We start from the raw sequence: 20,165 nt of genomic DNA, 5'->3' as shown, positions 1-20,165 counted from the left end.
TTAGGGGATAGTGAGTGATCATAATGTAAAAAGTGAGGTAGGACTGTGCTTAAGAAATTAGGGCTAGGGGAGCAGGCCTAGAGGTACCGAGGGTGATGGAATAGTAGGAGAACACGAGAAGGCTCTGCTAGTGAGAGCTTACATCCTAAGGGGAAGACACACAGGGCCCGATTCACTCATACTGAGCACAACCTGCGTCCAGTATTAAACCCACGTATTTAGGCTTTGGGCATTCCTGAATTCATCATGGAGCAGACCCCAAGATTCTGTTGAATTCGGGTGTAGGTCTGCTGTGCTCTACTACACAAGACACTGGACGATACGTTCAATGCCTATGTGGATTATAAATTCGCCAAAGAACGCACAGTAAAAAATAATATATATATTTAATGCCACGAGTTAAAAATAAAGGCATTAATGATCAAACAGTAAAAAAAAAATAGTTTTTAACTTATTTTCTCTCATGAAATACATTTATGCTGTTAATGTCGACTGAACATAAAATACCTTTTTACAGTTGCTCGTGATTGCAAACACGTTATAGCATGCATCCGAGACTGTCATCACTACTGATCAGGACTAGCCCCTTAGCTGGAGCAAGAGATTCGGCAGAAAAACAAGTAACTTTGAGACGCTCTGAGCTGGGTTAGGAAGTGTGTGTACGCGCTCGTATTTGGCACACTCGAACTGTACACTGACTATGGCAAAATGCCCCTTCCCTGCCTTGTTTACTCCCTGAAATCGTAGGCTGAAGTAAATATTCTTTGCATCTGAAGACAGAGCAGACAGCTGTGTTTACTGGCGTATGTCCTGGTTCTGGACAAGCCCAAAGAGGGTGGTACCGAGTAGGGGTGGTGGAGGTGATAGCCAAGGCAAAGGATGTAAGAGGAGGGCTGATAGGCTTGAGTAAAGAAATGAGTGTAAGTTTGAAGCCTTGGAGAGTAGAAGCTAACCTGAGGGTCGTGGGAGATTGTTCAACAGCTGGATGAGGGACTGGAAAGAGGTATTCAGTGTGGTAGTGAGGCAGCAATCATTGGCAGAGCGGAGGTGGTGGCAAGGACTGTGAGTAGAGATGAGGTTGGAGATGTAGGGGAGCGGGAGGGTTGGTTGAGAGCCTTGTTTGTTTGGGCGAGTCGTTTAAATTTAATTAGGTAGGGGACTGACAGAGAGGGACAGCAGACAGAGCAGCGAGAGAGAAAAATAAGCAGCATTGAGAATAAACTTAAGAAAGGCAAGACAAGTGTTTGGTAGGGCAGAGAGAAGGAGGTTACGGTAATCAAGACATGTGATTATAAGGAATGGAATAAAAGTTTTGGTGGCTCACCTATTGAGAAAGGGCAAGATCCTGGATATATTCCAGAGGTGGAGGATGTGGAGAGGGACTGAATGTGAGGTTTGAAGCAGAAGGAGGAGTTGAAAATAACCCCTAGCAGCAGACAGAAAAGAGGGTAGTATTAACAAAAAAAAAAAGAGGAGGGAGATGAGAGAGCCGAGGAGGGAGACAATTATTTCAGGCCTGGAAATACTGAGTTTAATAAAGCATTGGGACATCTAAGATAAGATGGCTCAGAAACAACAGTAGACATCAAGGAGTGTCATCAGCATACAGGAACTACTGGAGGCCAAATGAGCTTATGAGGTCACCAAAATAGGAGGTGTGGAGGGAGAATAGCAGGAGGGGGTGGACTTAGACAGGTAAGGGAAGAAGAGTGAAGGTGCATTCAGGTGTGGAGTCTAATGAAGTGGAGTGGTTGGTAAGAGGAAAACCAGGAGAGGACTATGTTAGAGGCCTAAAGATTGCAAAAGAGTTTGCAACAGGAGGGAGTGGCCAACAATATCAAAGGCCCAGAGAGGTAAAGGATAAGAGGCCAGAAGTGTCACTCAGTGTCCAGAATCACATTCATTAGTTTGCTGTAATTATATTAGCACTAAATAAATTAACACAATCACAGTCTATATTGGCCTTTTATTAAACAAGTTATTATAATCACAGTCAATATTGCTACACAAAAAAACAGATTCTGCATGTACTTTCACACCCAGGATAAAGCCACGCTGATAATGAGCTGAGAATACTACATGCAGTAAAACAGTGACACCAGATGAATAATCATTAATTATTACACAAACACTATCTGCCGGGCACCTTTGCCCACTGCTGTCTGACGTTACTCGCTCTCAAGGTCCAGCGATCAATAACTAACAACTGTAGGAGTGGAGGCAAATCATTCATCCTGAATACACCAAGCCAGCTGTCACTCACATGGGGATTCCAGGCCCAGGTTCTAAGTCAGATGACACAGGCCCCGCCCCCCGCACTGCCTTATATGGCTTAACGCGGTCTATTCTTAAAGGGGCCGCAGCAACACGCCTTCTCTTCGTCTGCTGGCTCACCGGGCTGCCGTGTGATCTCCCTGCTCTTCACCATGTCTGACAAGCTACCCTTCAAAGTTGGTAAGCAGCGCAGCACTTGGATGTGTCTCGTTGTTAGGCCCGGCTGAGTGTAATTTAGCTGTGCATGGCCATTCAGTCCTGAGAGGTTATTAGCTGGCTAGTTGCAGCGGGAGAACCACAAACTGTATGCCCCTATTATGATTATGGTGTTATGCAATTAACAGCATTTTTATTAGCAATTTCAAACAAACATTGCATTTAATAAGTGTTTTCTGAATGCAAAAAAAATATAATCCCACACAGTGAATCTGATATTGGTGCTTAGAGAGGATATTTAAGGCTGTGTGCACAGATAATCCTGCCCATCTGATATATATTGATTTGCCGTGATTGTATCCGGTTAATAACCTAATCTGCAGCCCTCCCTGCCTTGCCGCCGATGCCGATCTAGTAATGGCTTTACCCTGGCTCATGCGGACAGCACGCTGCTTCTTGTCTAGCTCAGCGCACGAGGGGTACCTGGGAGTTGTAGTTCTTTCACGGAGACTGTGGGTTGTTACTGTGACGTGTAAAACTCCAATTCCCAGCATTCTCCGCGCGGCGGTAGCTTCCCTGAATTGGCACATGTTGTAACAGGAGCTGTCAGCGATCATAGAGCAGAACAACCTATGTCTTATTACACCAGAGATTATCTGTTGTGCACTGTTCTTCTTATGTAAGCGTCATTTCCTAGCTTCTTTGGATTATAACACATGTTACAACGACTGGAAAAATGTTAAAACCAGAACGGCCTGTTTGTCCTCAGGGCTTCTCTTAACCAGGATGTGTGAGAGACCAGATTTTCTTGTCTCCAAAACTAACAATTCCGTTTTTGTGTAATATCACTGTACAGTTTAAGCACACACGTTGCAAGCACGTAATTTTTAATCACAACACTGCAAAATTAGCAGTTTATGCCCAAATGAGGGGGAAATATATTTTTAATATATTTTATTCTTTCCATTTTTAAACAAACATTGACATTTCCAGAGATCTAGCTGAAGCCACTACGTGGAGAGTAAAGATTAGGTCTTCCAGGACAGCTGATCCAGCCACCAGCATGGAAAGCTATGATTGACAGGGGAACATTTATTGAAACTGTTCCCTGGGTAACTTCCTAGAAAATTGAGTTGGTGTCCATAACAATCAGTCGCTGTCATTTCTGTAGTATGGTTTAGCAAATGGAAGAAAACATTTAGTTGCTCTGGGTAACAACTCTTTCAAAAATGTTCTTAAATGTCCCCCAGACTGTTTATTGTCCTATACTCCTGGTAAACCTGAGCTAAGGAACACTGATGTGTTAAGCATTTCCTTGTATTGTGAGCTATCCTTCAGGATACCTTTCTCTACTTGTCATAATTCTATGGGGTACATTTATCAAGCTGCGGGTTTGAAAAAGTGGAGATGTTGCCCATAGCAACCAATCAGATTCTAGTTATCATTTATTTAGTACATTCTACAAAATGACAGCTGGATTCTGATTGGTTGCTATAGGCAACATCTTCACTTTTTCAAACCCACAGCTTGATAAATTTACCCCTATGCATCATGATCGGTGCTGCTCATCGACGTGATGCATATTTATGCACTACTAAAATGCACTATCCCAGGGCTACTTTTGGAGCCCTGGCAAAGTGACCTCTGTGATGTGGACACTTTCCTATTAAACTGCCGGTGATGGGAGGAAGCGCTGTCACTGTGTCGGATTCTGCAAAGCCGGAGAGGCTTCAGCAGAATCCCATAGGAAGTGACAAGTAACGCCATCCTGAGATGGCGTTGCCTGTCTGTGCAATGTAAAGCTTATCAAAACTTTATACAGTCCCCATATTTATCTATGGGGACTGCAATGCTGCATGGTATTGTCCTAAATGGAATGAAATCTCCTCCGTTAGGCAGTTAATGCATAGCAAACATACTTAAAAGATGTGGAAACGGCTGTTTACACATCTTTTATGTGAGAAATTAGCTTGATTCATAGACCCCTATGTATGATTTACTAGGCTGTTTGTCTTAATAAGAACCTTTTTATTGAATAAAACTACAACTTTTAAAACCGTTGTAATATCTGCGAGTAGATGGTAATGTGACTGGATCTGTTCTGTCTAACACTAATGTTTCATTTAAACAACAATTATTTAAAGCACAAAGTCCTTGTATCTTGAAGGCGTCCCAAAAACCGGAGTGTGTGTGTGTGTGCGCATAACGGTATTGCTGGTATTTTTGGGATCCTTCCCTTCAGCATCTGGCTCTGCTTCTGTTGCCAATGTTTGTACAGGGGTAGGACATTAACCTTTTGTACTGTTCTTAAAACAGAAGCGCCAAAATTAGTGTAGTATATCCCGTATCGGTGATAAATCATACACCGTGCAATGAGTAACCGTGTACCCAAAAAATATAAAAGGGGCATAGCTGATGTACAAATGTGTTTTGGAACACAAAAGCTCCTCTTCAGCTGTAAAGTGTTAAAGGCTAGATCCATGTTGAAAACTGGAAACTCCACAAGATCGAAGAAAATGGTAAAATATGCTCTTTGTAGGCACCAAACTTGGTTATCCACATAGATGTGCGATATATAATATATTCTTTACTTGATTGAGCATACAGAATCAATAAAGTGAAGCTGCCAGTAATTAAATCCCAATGCATTTTAATACATATAAAAAGTCATGGGGGTTAACTTGCAACAAATCGGCTTGTTTTTCGAATTGCCTCACTACTTAAAGGGCGGTTTGAGGCTGCAATGCAAAATGCCTGGAGGTGTGATAAAACTTCCATGAAAAGACAGGTTTTTCTATACCTGCTTCTGATTGGCTTGATAGCTCAAACATGGTGGCGGAGTATCTGGTCATTGAGAACATAAGAGGAGGCACTATTGACCTAAATTATGGGGGCAATCATTATTTATTGATTGCCAAAAATTTATGGAGCAAATTTTATCTTTCATTATGTTAAGAGGACAATATTATTGTATTACATTGTGAGGTCTCTATGTAGCGCCCTTGATCAAACAATGATTGGCCTCATAATTTATGTCAATAGTTCCTCCTCTTATATTCTGAATGGCCAGATTGCTCAGACTGCATGACGTCTGAGTTACCTTGTCTTAAGTTACCTTGTCTCTTAACCTCCTTTTGCTTTGGACGTTTGTATGTTCATCATTGTCAAAATTGAGATTGTTATCTGTAATGAGGCTTTTAAAAAAACAAAAAAAACACAAACAAAAAACGTTCATTTTGGCCTTCAGTAATATGTGAAAAACTGCTGAAAACTCATCAAACGGCCCTTTAGTAAATGTAGCCCATAAACTACGACATTTTAAATGCCGTACATTAAACGATGTAACAGAAGCTTGCCTGTGGCCCTATTCAGCGATGTCTCTTGTGGAGTTTTCAACATGGATCCAGCCCTTTAACACTTTAAAGCTGAAATCATTTATATTTTTGGTACATGGTTACTCATTACATTATGTATGCTTTATCCCTGATAGGGGGTATACTACACAGTTTGACAGTGAAATATCAGACTGAAGCAGCAAACAGGTGCTTAAGGACAAGAAACAGCCTTATGGTGCTTGATTTTATGTATATAATAATGGTTTGATAAATCAGTTGGAGTTGTCACTTAGTACCTGGAGCGTATTCTTTTGTTTATTTGTTCACTACACTTCATACTGTGCTGCTATTTCTTCAATCATTATACAGTATTGCTTCTCTCACAGCACAGAGTGCCGTGGTTTGAATCGAAACCATGGAACATCTGTATGACGTTTGTATGTGTCACTGTCCAAAGACCTACCGGCGGGTTAATTAGCTGCTGACAAAATGTTTGTGCTGTAGGAATTGTAGACCAGGGAATGTGTTAATATTCTTTGGCAAGTAATATCATGGCTCTATACAAATAATATAAAAATAAAGATTTCTTCCACACTTTCTGCCTTCATATGGGGAGGATGTCGCCTGTTCAGATTCCCGTGTCCTAGGGAACTGCATGAAAAATCTGGTCTAGTAGTGAGTCTGGGATTCCAGCGTTGTAACTTGCAGCACATGGTTTATTCTGTCAACCTCCCAGAAGTCTGTGAGGTAAAGATTACCCAATAATTGTAAACTACCAGATAGTGATACTAAATCCATGTCATCTTGCTCTATGGAAGGGTAGGTATTGTGTGTCCTTAGAGGCTCCTATGACTGGATGTGCAAATATTCTATGCATGTGCTATCTTGTATAGATACCTGTGTTTCTGAAGTTGTCTGTGAGCGATGCATCTGTCCTTAAATGGCTAGCATGTTTTCTTGCCGTCTTCTCATATCTTTTTGTATGATGACCCTATGGCACTTATAAAGTGTTTCATTCTGCAAACTGATTTAGTTGGCTGATTTAACAAAAAGGAGCGTTGAAGATTTTCGATCGGCGCATTTTGCCGCAATATGTAAATCTGCTATTTAGCTTTAAAATTGATACTGGGCTCCCCGGTGTCACTGACTGGCAGCGGTGAGCAGAGATGTGCTGCTTTGCTGGCCAGTTGGGGTCCCTTCTGTGCCTGTGACCTGACATTGCCACTGCAATCCTTCCAATAGGCTTCCCCATCGGGGTTATTGCAGGAGGTGGCCAGCAAATGGCTATTGCTGGGTAAATAGTCTTCCATCTATGATAAATGGACCCCTTTAATATTTTTGCATTTTGACGTGGGTCGGCTTGTGATTCTTGAACTGGGTGGGGGGGATAATTGGGTTTCATTAAATGAAGTATATAATATAATGCATTTCACTCTCCAGCAAAATACCTTGTTTTGTGGTTTTTAAGCTAACTCATGCAATAAACTTGGTACAAACGCTGTCTCTCTTCCACCAGCTGACATCACCTTGGCTGAATGGGGTCGAAAAGCCATTGAAATTGCAGAAAATGAAATGCCCGGACTGATGAAGATGAGGGAGATGTACTCTGAGACGAAGCCTTTGAAGGGAGCCCGGATTGCTGGATGCCTGCACATGACACTCCAGACAGCTGTGCTCATAGAGACTCTGACAGCGCTAGGAGCAGAGGTATTTCTTTTAATTATGAGGTTTTTGGCATCACAATTGGGTCCTGGTTAATGTAAATATAACAGTGCTATAAGCATTGTTCTAAAATGTTAGTTTTGTTTTTATTAATGTCCCAGTACAGTGAAGGAAGCCTCTTTGTTGGCTGAACTAGTATTCATTTTTTCAGTTTACAAGGGGGAACTGCAGACAGGATGTAGTCTTGTGAAAAAAATAAAAAAATCAATAGTTTATCTACACAGGGACCAGAACGATGGCAATGTAATAAAGCCTCCATTTCAATTTGCATTTATTTGGACTCTCCACCAGGTGTCACCCTTTCACAGGCATTAAATTAATGTTACACCATGATATTTTATACAGGATGAACAAGTATTCGTTTTGTAGATGCAATGCCACCTTTATGTATCCTGTTTTAGAATGACCTTAGTTACAATACAAACTTTCAATTCTGTGTAACATTGTGATGCAGTATTTAATTTGACACAACTGGGAAAAAAAACAACCCTTAATCCTGTACTGGGGAAAAAATATGCAAGTTTATTACTTGCCCTTCTCCTGATGCCTGGAAACACCAGCAGCTCCTTCACTTGCTACGTCCTCCAGTCCCTTTCTTTACCTATATGTGTGATGTTTGAGGAGGGATGTTGTGGCTTGTATCTGACTGTATTTAAGGACTAGAGGGGCTTCCACACAAGAGGGTTTGTTTGGTAGTTAAACTACAAAAAGTAAGTGCTACCCACAAACACTAGAACTTGGGGTATTTGGTGGACATCTCTGTTTGAAAAGTTCTTCCCAGGGACAAATACATTTATAGGGGAGGGGGGTTTCAGAGTGAAGCAAAAAAACCAACACTTGCTGCAATAATAGAATTTGAAAAGTACAATGTATATGAATGTAACTCATGTTGAATAATAAAGCGAAGCTGTACATTAAAAACCCCACATTAATATCCTCATTTAAATAAATCAGACTTGACCACCTTGCCAAACTTATAGAATACCATGTAAATTAGTACTATTGCATGCTAATATCACCTCCCATCTAATAACAATTATTTATACACCCAGTGCTTCACATTACTCCCAGCAGCCAAGGAACTGTAGAGGAGCACAGGTAATTTTACTTTTTCTAAAGTCACAGAGAACACCACAGTAGAAACATAAGCAAGAAGCATACACTAGAGCCAAAAAAAGAACAATAATGGTGGCCATTTTGTTGAAGCCAAAGTTAGTGAACACCTAGGCAGATCTTCCAGAAAAATTAGTCTTAGACTGTAGACAAAAGGGCTGACTCAAATCAGAACGCAACTTCCACATAAGTTGCAGGTTAAAAAAAACAAAACAAAACAAAAAAAAAAGCATGGAACTTGAGATCCACTTAGATTTGAAAACAGTCGTAACTACACTCAACAGTCATTTCCATTAGAATCTGAGTATTAAATACAATCTGCCTACATAGTACTTGCCTTATGTTAACGGACAGAACAGAGCGCAGTATACATATAAGCATATGTGCAATATAAGGTCAGATCAGAACACATACAAAAATATTTATATTCTAAAATAAATGAACTCTAAACAGTATAATCATTAATAAACATATGGTTGGTTTAAAAAAAAAAAAATACTTTAGATTAAATACATCAAGATGTTCTTAATGTGTACTGTAAGTACATAACGTTTTTATGGCTTATCTTACTTGAAAACACATGTTCTGTGTTGGCTAGTAGTGCACACATACATGTGCCTTTTGAAACGAAGACTGTCGTTCCAGTGATCACTATCAGCTGACAGTTATATCTGGTGTAATACTGCTGAAACAAGTGTACTTAAGGAAAACCCAGGACTTCACTCAGCCACATCTGAGTCATGTCGCCTTTACTGTACATCGCCTATGTTCATCCACCTCTTCCCTTTACAACTGCCGATGACTTAAAGGCGGAAGTGTAATTAGCTTTTGCCCATGAATTGCATGCACTTGTGTGAAATAACTCTGTGCATGCTCAGTAATGACGCTTGCATCAATAAATGCAAGTTTGGATGCAATCTTGCTAGTGTCCAAACATGAATCCGGACCAAGGGCTAGATTACTAAACTGCGGGTTTGATAAAGTGGAGATGTTGCCTATAGGCAACCAATCAGATTCTGGTTGTCTACAAAATGACAGCTAGAATCTGATTGGTTGCTATAGGCAACATCTCCAGTCTTTCAAACCTGCAGTTTAGTAAATATACCCCGAAGTGTTTATATATTATACATGATGTTTCCAGAGTCCTTGTTCTTGATAGAACAAGGGACAGCGTTTTAATTAAAGCAAAGGTACTCTGGAGCTGCTATAAAAATGTCTTTGCTAAACAGTGTGTGTGTGAATGGTGTACTTTAGGATTTCTAGCCCTACTAAAAAAACAAAACCAAAAAAATTTGAATATTTAGCAATGCTTAAAATTGCAGATGAGTAGTTTGGATTCTAATAAATGAGTTTGTGTTTTACCAGTCCCACTCTCCTCTGATCCGAAAGCGAGGCAAAACCACAAGTTTCCCATGACGTCTCGCTCGTTTGTATGTAAATTAGATACACACGTGCACACCTCTCTTCGTGATAGTGAGAGGGTCCGAACAGCTTTTAGTGTTAATATGGCTCAGTGGTTAGCACTTTTGCCTCAGAGTACTGGGGTCATGAGTTCAATTCTCGACCATGGCCTTATCTGTGTGGAGTTTGTATGTTCTCTCTGTGTTTGTGTGGGTTTCCTCACACTCCAAAAACATACTAGTAGGTTTATTGGCTGCTATCAAAATTGACCCTAGTGTCTGTCTGTGTATGCTAGTGAATTTAGACCGTAAGCTCCAATGGGGCAGGAACTGATGTGAGTTCTCTGTACAGCGCTGTGGAATCAGTGGCGCTATATAAATAAATGGTGATGATGATGATACAACAAACAAATGAGAATTTAAATCTGAGATCTGGCCCTAAGTACAGGCAGGGTACAGAAGAGGGGTATACTATCTGCTACTGTACAATGGAAAGGTACCTACCATTGCTAATAAATTATTCTACTTCAAATTGACAGTGGGGACTGTTATCTTGAGCCTGTAACAAGTTTAATATAGCATAGTTAATGTAGAAGCAAAGGATTATTTAAGTGAACAATATCGATTCTGAAATTTGATCTTCTTAAAAAAGTAATCATGAAGCCAAAAGATCTACTCTAGTCAATCAGATGACTTGTTTAAAGATTATGGAACACGCCTGGTATTGTGGGCATCATGTACGGATGGCTGTGCTTGCGCCTTGAATGTACGCAGGAAAGGACCTGCACATGTAAAGACGCTTATGTTCAGTTGGAAGCCTCAAGATGCATCCAGCTGTACAAAGCTAGTGTGTGTGTGGTGAGACCACTGGCCCTCTTGGTTCCTCTGCCAGTGCGAGAGTGATTGTGTACACTCTCCCCTCCTAACCAGGAAGGGAAGGCTTAACCAAAGCAATGCCTCTGCACTCCGCCGATGCGGTCCTGCAGTGTTCTGGCATCAGTCTCGGGCTTTGTAAATACGAGTCCCATCAATTCTAAATCTGTCCCTGTTCTGCATAGTTTTCTTTATAACATGCATTGTGTCTGTCTCCCAGGTGCAGTGGTCCAGTTGTAACATCTTTTCAACACAAGATCATGCAGCTGCAGCCATTGCCAAGACTGGCGTACCAGGTGAGTGATCTGAATAAGCACAATCTTCTTGTAAAGGCTTATGGTCTGTTTCCATAGCTTCTATATTTGTGTTCCTGGCTTGTCCTGTCTTCAGTTGGAGCATAGGTCCTTGTCTTAGAAGCCTCATAAGGTTATACTAACTACAGTGATTTATTAAATCCTCTACATAGTTATATGCTGCTTTCAAATCCCACTTAGGGGTGGTTAGATTGGTATGAAGCTGAAGTGTTTATAATTCGAGGACACCATTAACATTGCAGTAGTCTGAGACCCTTTTAGAGAGTGTATTCGCTAGAGCTATAAATATGATCTATCCATTTGCTGATACGGTTGATATATGTTAATTCTCTTAATTGAATATCTACCTCTAAAAATATTATGTTATATAATATTTGGACAGCACAGCGGCTAAGTGGTTAGCACTTATGCCTCACAGCACTGGGGTCATGAGTTTAATTCCTGCTCATGGCCTTATCTGTGTGGAGTTTGTATGTTCTCCCTGTGTTTGCGTGGGTTTCCTCCGGGTGCTCCGGTTTCCTCCTATACTCTAAAAAAACATACTAGTAGGTTAATTGGCTGCTATCAAAATTGACCTGTCAGGGAATTTAGACTGTAAGCTCCAATGGGGCAGGGACTGATGTGAGTGAGTTCTCTGTACAGCGCTGCGGAATCAGTGGCGCTATATAAATTGATGATGATTTTCTTCAAACAATTTCTTAAAACACAGAAATTTGACATAACCTCATAGCAGTATGTAAGCTTGCGAGCAGGGACTTTTCACCTGTCTGTTTTACCCAGTTTATTAGTTTACTGTGTTTGTCCCCAGTTGTAAAGCGCCATGGAATATGTTGGCACTATATAAATAAATGATAACTATCCTAATTGTTGAATTTATTTTTTAATACTTCTATCTAATCTCTTCACTATCTTTATTGCAACATTTGCTATTAAAAACAAAATTATACATTTATATACAGTGTGGATATATTGTTAAAAAAACAAAAATAAAGTGTTATGCTTTTTTTTTTTTTTTTTTTAAATCACTTTATAAAGTACTATCACACGATGTATACATACAGCGTAGAGAGCCAAAGTAGAGTAGTTTGACAGTGTATATGTCTGAAAGGGGCTGTGTGACATCCCGAGCAAGCCTTATACATTTTAATTGATTGTGGACCTGTAGTGGTCCCATAGACTTTCCCTTACTGATATACAGTATTGATGACCACTAATTATAGTTGTCTGTGCAATCTTACACAGAAGATTAGTGTTGAATGAGTTATACCATTTAGTAGTAATGAAAATAAGACTGCGTCTTCAATTTTATTTTATATGGGGTGCTGGTGGTTGAGCTATTTAATGTGATGTTGTGCTGAACTAAACTGCTTCTATACAGTGTATGCCTGGAAGGGAGAAACTGATGAAGAATACCTCTGGTGTATTGAGCAGACCTTGTACTTTTCTGATGGCAAACCACTCAACATGATCCTTGACGATGGCGGGGACCTTACCAACCTTGTTCACAGCAAACACCCAGAGCTGTTGAAAGGTGAGAATCCAGAATTTCTGGTGACTGTATTTCTCTGTAGTTTCCTGTCTTTCACACATGTCACATTGTTGCCACTAGGTGGCAGCATTGTACATGCGAAGTGGCTACAGGCTTGTACTAATCCTTTATCAGTTTTTACTGAAATCTATTTAAATAAGGTTGTGATAGATACTCTTAACTTATTTATTTTATTTTTTTTGCTAAAAGAAATGACTACAGGAAAATAATATACTACATATCTTATCGTCAACCTGAAAAACTTCAGGGGCCACATGGCTGTATTCAACTATAAGTGGATCTGAAGAAACGTCTGTATAAGTGTAGGTACACTGCTTATACGGCACCTACATATGTAGACACAACATGCTGCAGGCTACGTACAATGTATGTTGCATATAAAGTACCAGCAGAACGCAAAGGAAAAATGTAATTGTCATCTGTTAATAATCAATAAGAATTTAAAAAGAAAATATAAAAATATTTTCCCCTATGAAACATTGGTTTATGAATGTCTACAGTGCATAAAATGCATTTTTACAGTTGATCCTGATTGCAAAAAAAGGCTTCAACGCTATAAAATAGATTAAAAATGGGTGTTCATGCACGTGGATTACAAGGAAACCTTGTCTGACAGCCCTGTACAAATAATGGCAGTGTGTTGTGGGAACTAATCGTTGGTCTGCTTTGTTTTATTCAGGTATTAAAGGAATCTCTGAAGAAACCACAACAGGCGTGCACAACCTGTACAAAATGAAAAATGAGGGTACCCTAAAAGTGCCAGCTATTAATGTCAATGACTCTGTAACTAAGGTAATGGCTGGACTCTATGTAGAACTTGTCAATAAGAAATCTTCTGTACCTTTTAAATTTCACCAGTATTCATGTTGTCGGGCTTGGTCTAGAAGCTTGGCATTAACCTTCAGTAACCGTTCTTATTTATATAATTCTCTAGGCCGGCACTGTCCAGTTTTGGTACGGAGGACTCCTTTTTGGCAACTAGATAGTGTTGGGTTGGCGCACACTGGGACACAATAGATATACAAAGGATGTTGTGAAGAAAGATATAGTGGCTGAGGATTCACCTATTCTTATGAGCAAACTATTTACTTTTTTGATGTACTATGCACAATAGCCCAATGCCCGCCACATAACATCTCCCTAAAGACGAGCGCCAAAAGCCTCATCTTGATTTAGAATCTATTCAAAGTATATTACATAAAGAAATACCTTATGTACTCCTCGTGTTGCCACACTGGTTGGCCATGTTCCAAGGTTGTGCAAGATGTTTAACCATGTCCAAGTAATATCAGAGAAAGTGCTAAGGGTATGGATTCCCAAAAATCACTGGCACTTGGGTCTATCGTTCCCATAACGGGAGTTTGCAGGCCCCTTGGCTGGTGGTTGGTCTTGCAGCGGCCCTCGCACTACTCTGTCCCCGTTCCCTTCCTTTCTGGACTTGTACCCTCTCGCTTTAGTCTTTTATCATCCCTACCACAATCTAATCTCTCTTCACATATTATACAGACCTATTTCCTATTTAAATGTCTGTCTACAAACCGTTGAAATGGCCTCCTGTATATTGTAGCATTGTGCCATTATAACTGCGTTGTGACCCCCCTCCCCCCCCCCCCCACTCCCCACAACAGCTGTGTGCTCAATCATCCTTGAGGTGTTTGTTTTTTTTCTTAATAGCACAACTTCAGTAGAACTGCCCCATGCCAACAGTATCTGTAGGAAGAATGCAAGAAATGCCTCAGACCTGTACTAAAAAGACCTACTTCATGCCCACCATATACTAACTTGGATCTCACAAAATTCAGCCATTTGCTGGTCCCATTTCATCACCCCCTCCCCCATATTCGCCATTCCTTTTTCTTCTCTTTTTGGTAGAGATTACAATTGTTCCCACAGTAGAAGGGATAAGAACACCCTGCTGTTATGGAGAAGCCAAGTTATCCAATAAAAGTACAGCGCGTCTTTCTAGTAAAATCTCAGCTGGTTGAAACCACTATAATTTCTTGTAGTGAGTGCTGTGGGTTCATTTAGAAGCTGCAGTTTAAATGTGCAATAGGTTTTTTTTTTTTTGTTTTTTTTAAACTGCTTAAACAACGAAGCAACAATCTGCCAGCTGATATGATATATATATTTCTTTTTTTTTTCTTTCTACCAGAGCAAGTTTGATAACCTGTATGGTTGCAGAGAGTCGCTCATTGATGGAATTAAGCGAGCCACTGATGTTATGATCGCAGGAAAGGTTGCAGTGGTTGCTGGGTATGGAGATGTTGGGAAAGGTTGTGCTCAAGCACTGAGAGCTTTTGGAGCCCGTGTCATCGTTACGGAGATAGATCCCATCAATGCTCTGCAGGCAGCCATGGAAGGTAAAGCCAGTGTGGAGTGTTGACTGTCCTGTTAGAAATTGCCCCCCCTATTTATTTATTTTTTGCCTAGAAATATGTGTGTAGCCTATGACAATACATGATCTGAGTAATGTAGTTTTGATACTTTGTCAGGTTATGAGGTCACCACAATGGATGAAGCCAGCAAAGAAGGGAACATATTTGTCACTACAACAGGATGTGCGGATATTGTGGAGGGAAGGTGAGCGTCTTCAGCTGAATGACCCATTTACATGTTGGGATATACTGTAGTACACAGCAGACTGCTGTATGGATCATGCAATAGCCACACATTTTCTTTGACTGAGCAAAAGCCATGGGCAGATGCCAGTTGCTACAAATAGTTATCCTTCAATGCAGTTGAGTGAACCATAGTTATTTCATCTGATTTGTGTTTACATCTTGCTTGTTAATGCAAGGGATCCTGACTAACAAATGTAACCAAAAGCAACCAATTGGGTCTGCGCTTTAACTGGCCGAAAACTACTTGGCACAGTTGTGCTATTGGCATAATTCTATTGTAAACAAACAAAATATATATAAATAAACTAGATCACACTCTCTTCCATGTTTCGTCTAGTACAGGCCTGTCCAACCTGCGGCCCTCCAGATGTTGTGAAACTACAAGTTCCAGCATGCCCTTCCAGCTATCAACTGGTTGCCTACCAGCAAAGCATGCTGGGGCTTGTAGTTTCACAACACCTGGAGGGCCGCAGGTTGGACAGGCCTGGTCTAGTACATAGTGTGCCCAGGCTTCACTTCTGTTTTCTGAACACAAGCCATTAGTACAATACATTAAATGCTCTGAGCGGTCAACGGTAAATTTAAGTAGAAATGGTCACAGTTGGGTGTGCTTACTTGGGGCCTGGTGGACTCTTGAGAGTTGTCTTGTTTACTTCCCTGTAGTTCAGCAATTTATATGGCACCACTAATTCCTCAGCACTGTACAGAGAACTCTCTCACATCAATTTCACCCCCCCCCCCATTGGGGCTTACAGTCTAAATTTTCTAACACACCAATTAACCTACTAATATGTTTTTGGAGTGTGGGAGGAAACACAGGGAGAACATAGAAACTCCACACAGATAAGGCCATTGTCGGGAATCAAACTTATGACCCCATTGCTGAGAGGCAGGTGTGCTAACCACTAAGCCACTGTTCTGCCCAGTTAACTGGTCTCACTGTGCAGCCATTTGTTTCTACCAAATACTCACATTTTCCTTTTTTTGCTCAGACACTTTGACCAGATGAAGGACGATTCTATTGTCTGCAACATTGGCCATTTTGACGTTGAGCTTGATGTCAAGTGGTTGAACGAAAACGCTGCTAAGAAAGTTAACATCAAACCACAGGTTTGCAATTTAAGAGCACCGCCAGGTTTACCTGTAGTCTTGTAATTTATTGTTTAAAGATACAATAATCCTAGTTTTTGTCAGATCCCTCTTGGCTCTCAGCAGTGGCAGAATGGGCCGCTATAGAGGCGAACACTCCTGTATGTTAGTCTTGAAAATGTTGGATTTGGGTCTGGTCTTCCTGGCCATATTTTCTTCAGCTATTCTGGATTAAACGACTTAATCTTGATCTATAACATGTCTGTACTGTTGTTGCAGACCTGGGTTTGTGGAAGAGCCTGGGTCAAGGTCAGCTGGGCTATTGGAAAGCAACTCGCAACTCACACCCTCCTTTTACACACTTATTTTAACCCTTATAATATAACTTGAGCTCAATGACTGTCTTTTATACAGACCGGGTGCAGTGCAGTTTGGGACCATACAGAGCAGCGGAGCTGGCTGAATGGTCAAGTGCAGAAAGCTGTGTAGCAAGGGCAAAATATTAAGCCTAGCCTGTGCTCGAGATCGTCTAACCTAGCACAGACTGACCATCCTTTTAGACTGAATTTGTTATCATGAATTGTTTCTTGTATAGACCTCAAGGCTCCAATAGATTATAAAAGTATAAAGGCTTAATCCCTTTTATCTAACATTTCTCCATTTGCATAAGGATGTAGAGGTCATTCAGCATTGTGTGGCTTATACCACTGTTTTTGGTAGTTGACTGCCAGCAAATTATGACTTTTTATTTTCTGTGTGTACTCGGGCTGTATTCTCAAGAATATCAGTGGCAATGCACTAACAATTCACTAGGATCTAGTGCCTCACAATAGGCTCTGTTCTAATGTGTTCAGTCTCCACTGTGTTTAGGGGTGTGTTTTTGTTTTGTTTTTTTTTGTTTTTGTTTTTTGTCCCTGCTATTATTTCATTAAGTTTTACAGTTGACTTTTCCTTTGTTTTCACATAAAACCATATAATTTAGCCTAATTTGCCTGCAGGTGGACCGATACCTCATGAAAAACGGACGACACATTATACTTCTTGCTGAAGGTCGGCTGGTGAACCTGGGGTGTGCTATGGGTCACCCCAGCTTTGTTATGAGCAACTCTTTTACAAATCAGGTGATGGCTCAGGTTGAGTTGTGGACCAACAATGAGAAGTACCCTGTAGGAGTATATTTCCTTCCCAAAAAGGTAGGTTCTGGTGATGGTTTGTATGCTTGTACACATCAGTTGCTCAAAGGCCCTACTGTAGATTTGGATAAGCAATTTCAGATTGTGATGTTCTTCTCCTATGCTAGACTATTAAGTAACTCCTCATTAAGTCTGGAGTATTGTTGCTTAAAGGTGTTATGATGGATATGAAACACATGCGGCATTACTAGAATAATTGGACTCTCTTAGTAACCTCAAGAATGTGGCTCTTGCTCCACAGGGAATCAGCCTAACAATTTTGCAGCCCCCTCCAGCAGTGCATTCCTCAGTGGTTATGGGTCCACTTGTAAACTTTCTAAATCAACTTTTAAAGGGAATCTAATATAACGGAGCCTCGACAACAAAGGCCATTTTCGTTGCTTTCTGAAACCAGCTGACAGTCTTCCATCTTTGCTGTGGGCTAGGAGAATTTCAATCAGTTTGTCTTTTGGCCATTTAATTGAAGGATCTCTGCCAGCGGTTTTTAAATTTGTGTTGCCGCCAGGAGGAGGCCCAACAGTCTAGAGAGTTATTGATTTACTTGTACAACAGCAACTTGATCTGGTGTTATTTAAAGGTTAGGGGATATTGCCTGCGTTATTACTAAAGTGTTGAATGATGTTTTAATATTCTAAAGCTGAGCAGATATAGGCTGTCTGATCATCTTGCGTAGATATAAAAACAGTGGAAGCGCACTAGAAAGCTTGGAAATACTGCTAGTGCCTTTAAACAAAGCCAAAACGTACTACTTGGTACATATTTCTTTATATATGCCTTTCAGATCTGGAAAATCCTTTGAAAGGTGTCGGGGTGTGTGTACATGTGAGATAGATATAGATTATGAGAAATGTGGATAACTAGCAGACCTCTATATTTAGTATTGTTAAAATACACGAATGTAGTCTATTTGTATTACTCCAAAAATAAATAAATATATTTCTTACCTTCTGTTTTGTGCAGCTGGATGAAGCGGTGGCAGCTGCTCATTTAGATAAGCTGGGGGTGAAACTGACTAAGCTTACAGCCAAACAGGCCAAATACCTTGGGCTGGAGAAGGATGGACCTTTCAAGCCTGATCATTACAGATACTGAGAGCCATCTAAGCTGATCCAAAGACCAACCAACGGGGAGAAAAAAAATGCATTCACTTTACCTGTCATTCCCACCTGTAGTCCTGATCCTAGTTTTTTTATAGTCTCCTGATCAAGCAAACGATGTTGTGTATGAAGATTATACCTCACTATGTGCCTGTGTGACCCAGGATCTCTTAGATAAACACTGTTACATGTCTGATGAAACAGATCTGTCTTACTGCTTTGTTTTAGGACAGCCAAAGAAAAAGATCCTAACTTTACGGTTCAGATTCCTGTTGTATACTTTTTGTGGGTTTTCAATGTTGCACTTACTGTAAGTTATATAAAACCCTCATTTGTTATTGTGTCTGGTCTGTGTGTTTTTGTTTTCTCCCAATGTTCTGGGAGTTTTCAACTATAAAGAACAGACTTGTCTGTAAACAATTAAATTGGGGTTTCCGTACACTACTACTATTTAAGTTTGACACTGGTAAGGCACACAGGTTCTCAAAACCTAACGTGTTTGCATTTAACCAGCTTTCCTAGATAAACAATCGGCAATATCTGACTTCTGTGGGTTAATGTATCAAGCTGTGGGTTTGAAAAGTGGAGATGTTGCCTATAGCAACCAATCTATCTAGCTGTCATTTTGTAGAATGTACTAAATAAATGGTAAATAGAATCTAGTTGCTATAGGCAACATCTCTAGTTTTTAAACCAGCAGCTTGATCCATATACCCCCACTGGTGCCTTGATTTCAACTTCACTATAATCTTTGTGAATAGGAAGGAACTGAACATATTGCATTAAAAAACAATCCGTAAAAAGCTGCCAGCCGTTGCCTCTGAACAAATTGATGGTGATTTGAGGAGAGAGAAGCCTCTCCAATCTTAATGGGTAAACCAGAGTTCTCACAATTGTCCCCTGTTGGTTGGATATTTTAATCTGATCGAGAGCAAAGGGGTCCAGATTGTTTTTTCACTTCTCAATGCAGTAAATAGAAATAGGATTTCTGTGCATAGAGGATATGATAATGTTGTCTGACTTTATTAATATAAGTTTGAATACAACTGTTATTACTGAGGGTTTAGTGCCCGTTTAGGGATGGCGTACACAATAGGTGGTACTGCTTCCTCAGTGTATTTTGTAATATGATGTGGGTGGCATCTTTTGCAAGGGTAGGAATCTCCAAAGAGTATATCCCCAATGTTCTGATCTGATACCTAGGTATGATGCTGGTTTTTAAAAGCAAAAAAAACTTTGATAATACATTTTAAACACTGGTACTTGTTTAATGCCTTATTTTGTATTCCACATTTCATCCCTTTGCTCTGAGCTGAAGACAGTTAAAATCATTTTATGCCAGGCATAAAAATTGCATATAATTTTGCCAAATGATAACCTAGAGATGAAGCTCAATAATGTTTGTTATAAAAGAGAAAGTTGTACTTTC

General features: G+C 40.3%; 1 protein-coding gene across 1 annotated transcript; it reads left to right on the top strand.

Moving 5' to 3' along the window:
• Positions 1-2,306: 2,306 nt before the first annotated feature.
• On the top strand, positions 2,307-19,074 carry AHCY (adenosylhomocysteinase). Its single transcript, XM_075177558.1, has 10 exons — positions 2,307-2,454; positions 7,282-7,472; positions 11,094-11,169; positions 12,566-12,718; positions 13,416-13,528; positions 14,889-15,096; positions 15,229-15,316; positions 16,350-16,467; positions 17,445-17,639; positions 18,600-19,074. The coding sequence occupies exons 1-10, from the start codon at positions 2,427-2,429 to the stop codon at positions 18,729-18,731; spliced, it is 1,302 nt and encodes a 433-aa protein (XP_075033659.1). The 5' UTR covers positions 2,307-2,426; the 3' UTR covers positions 18,732-19,074.
• Positions 19,075-20,165: the final 1,091 nt, after the last annotated feature.

Source organism: Mixophyes fleayi, chromosome 6 (genome assembly GCF_038048845.1).
Source record: "Mixophyes fleayi isolate aMixFle1 chromosome 6, aMixFle1.hap1, whole genome shotgun sequence".
Taxonomy (NCBI): Eukaryota; Metazoa; Chordata; class Amphibia; order Anura; family Limnodynastidae; genus Mixophyes; species Mixophyes fleayi.
Note: the sequence above shows the minus strand (reverse complement) of the source record. Positions and strands in the feature narration are given on the sequence as shown.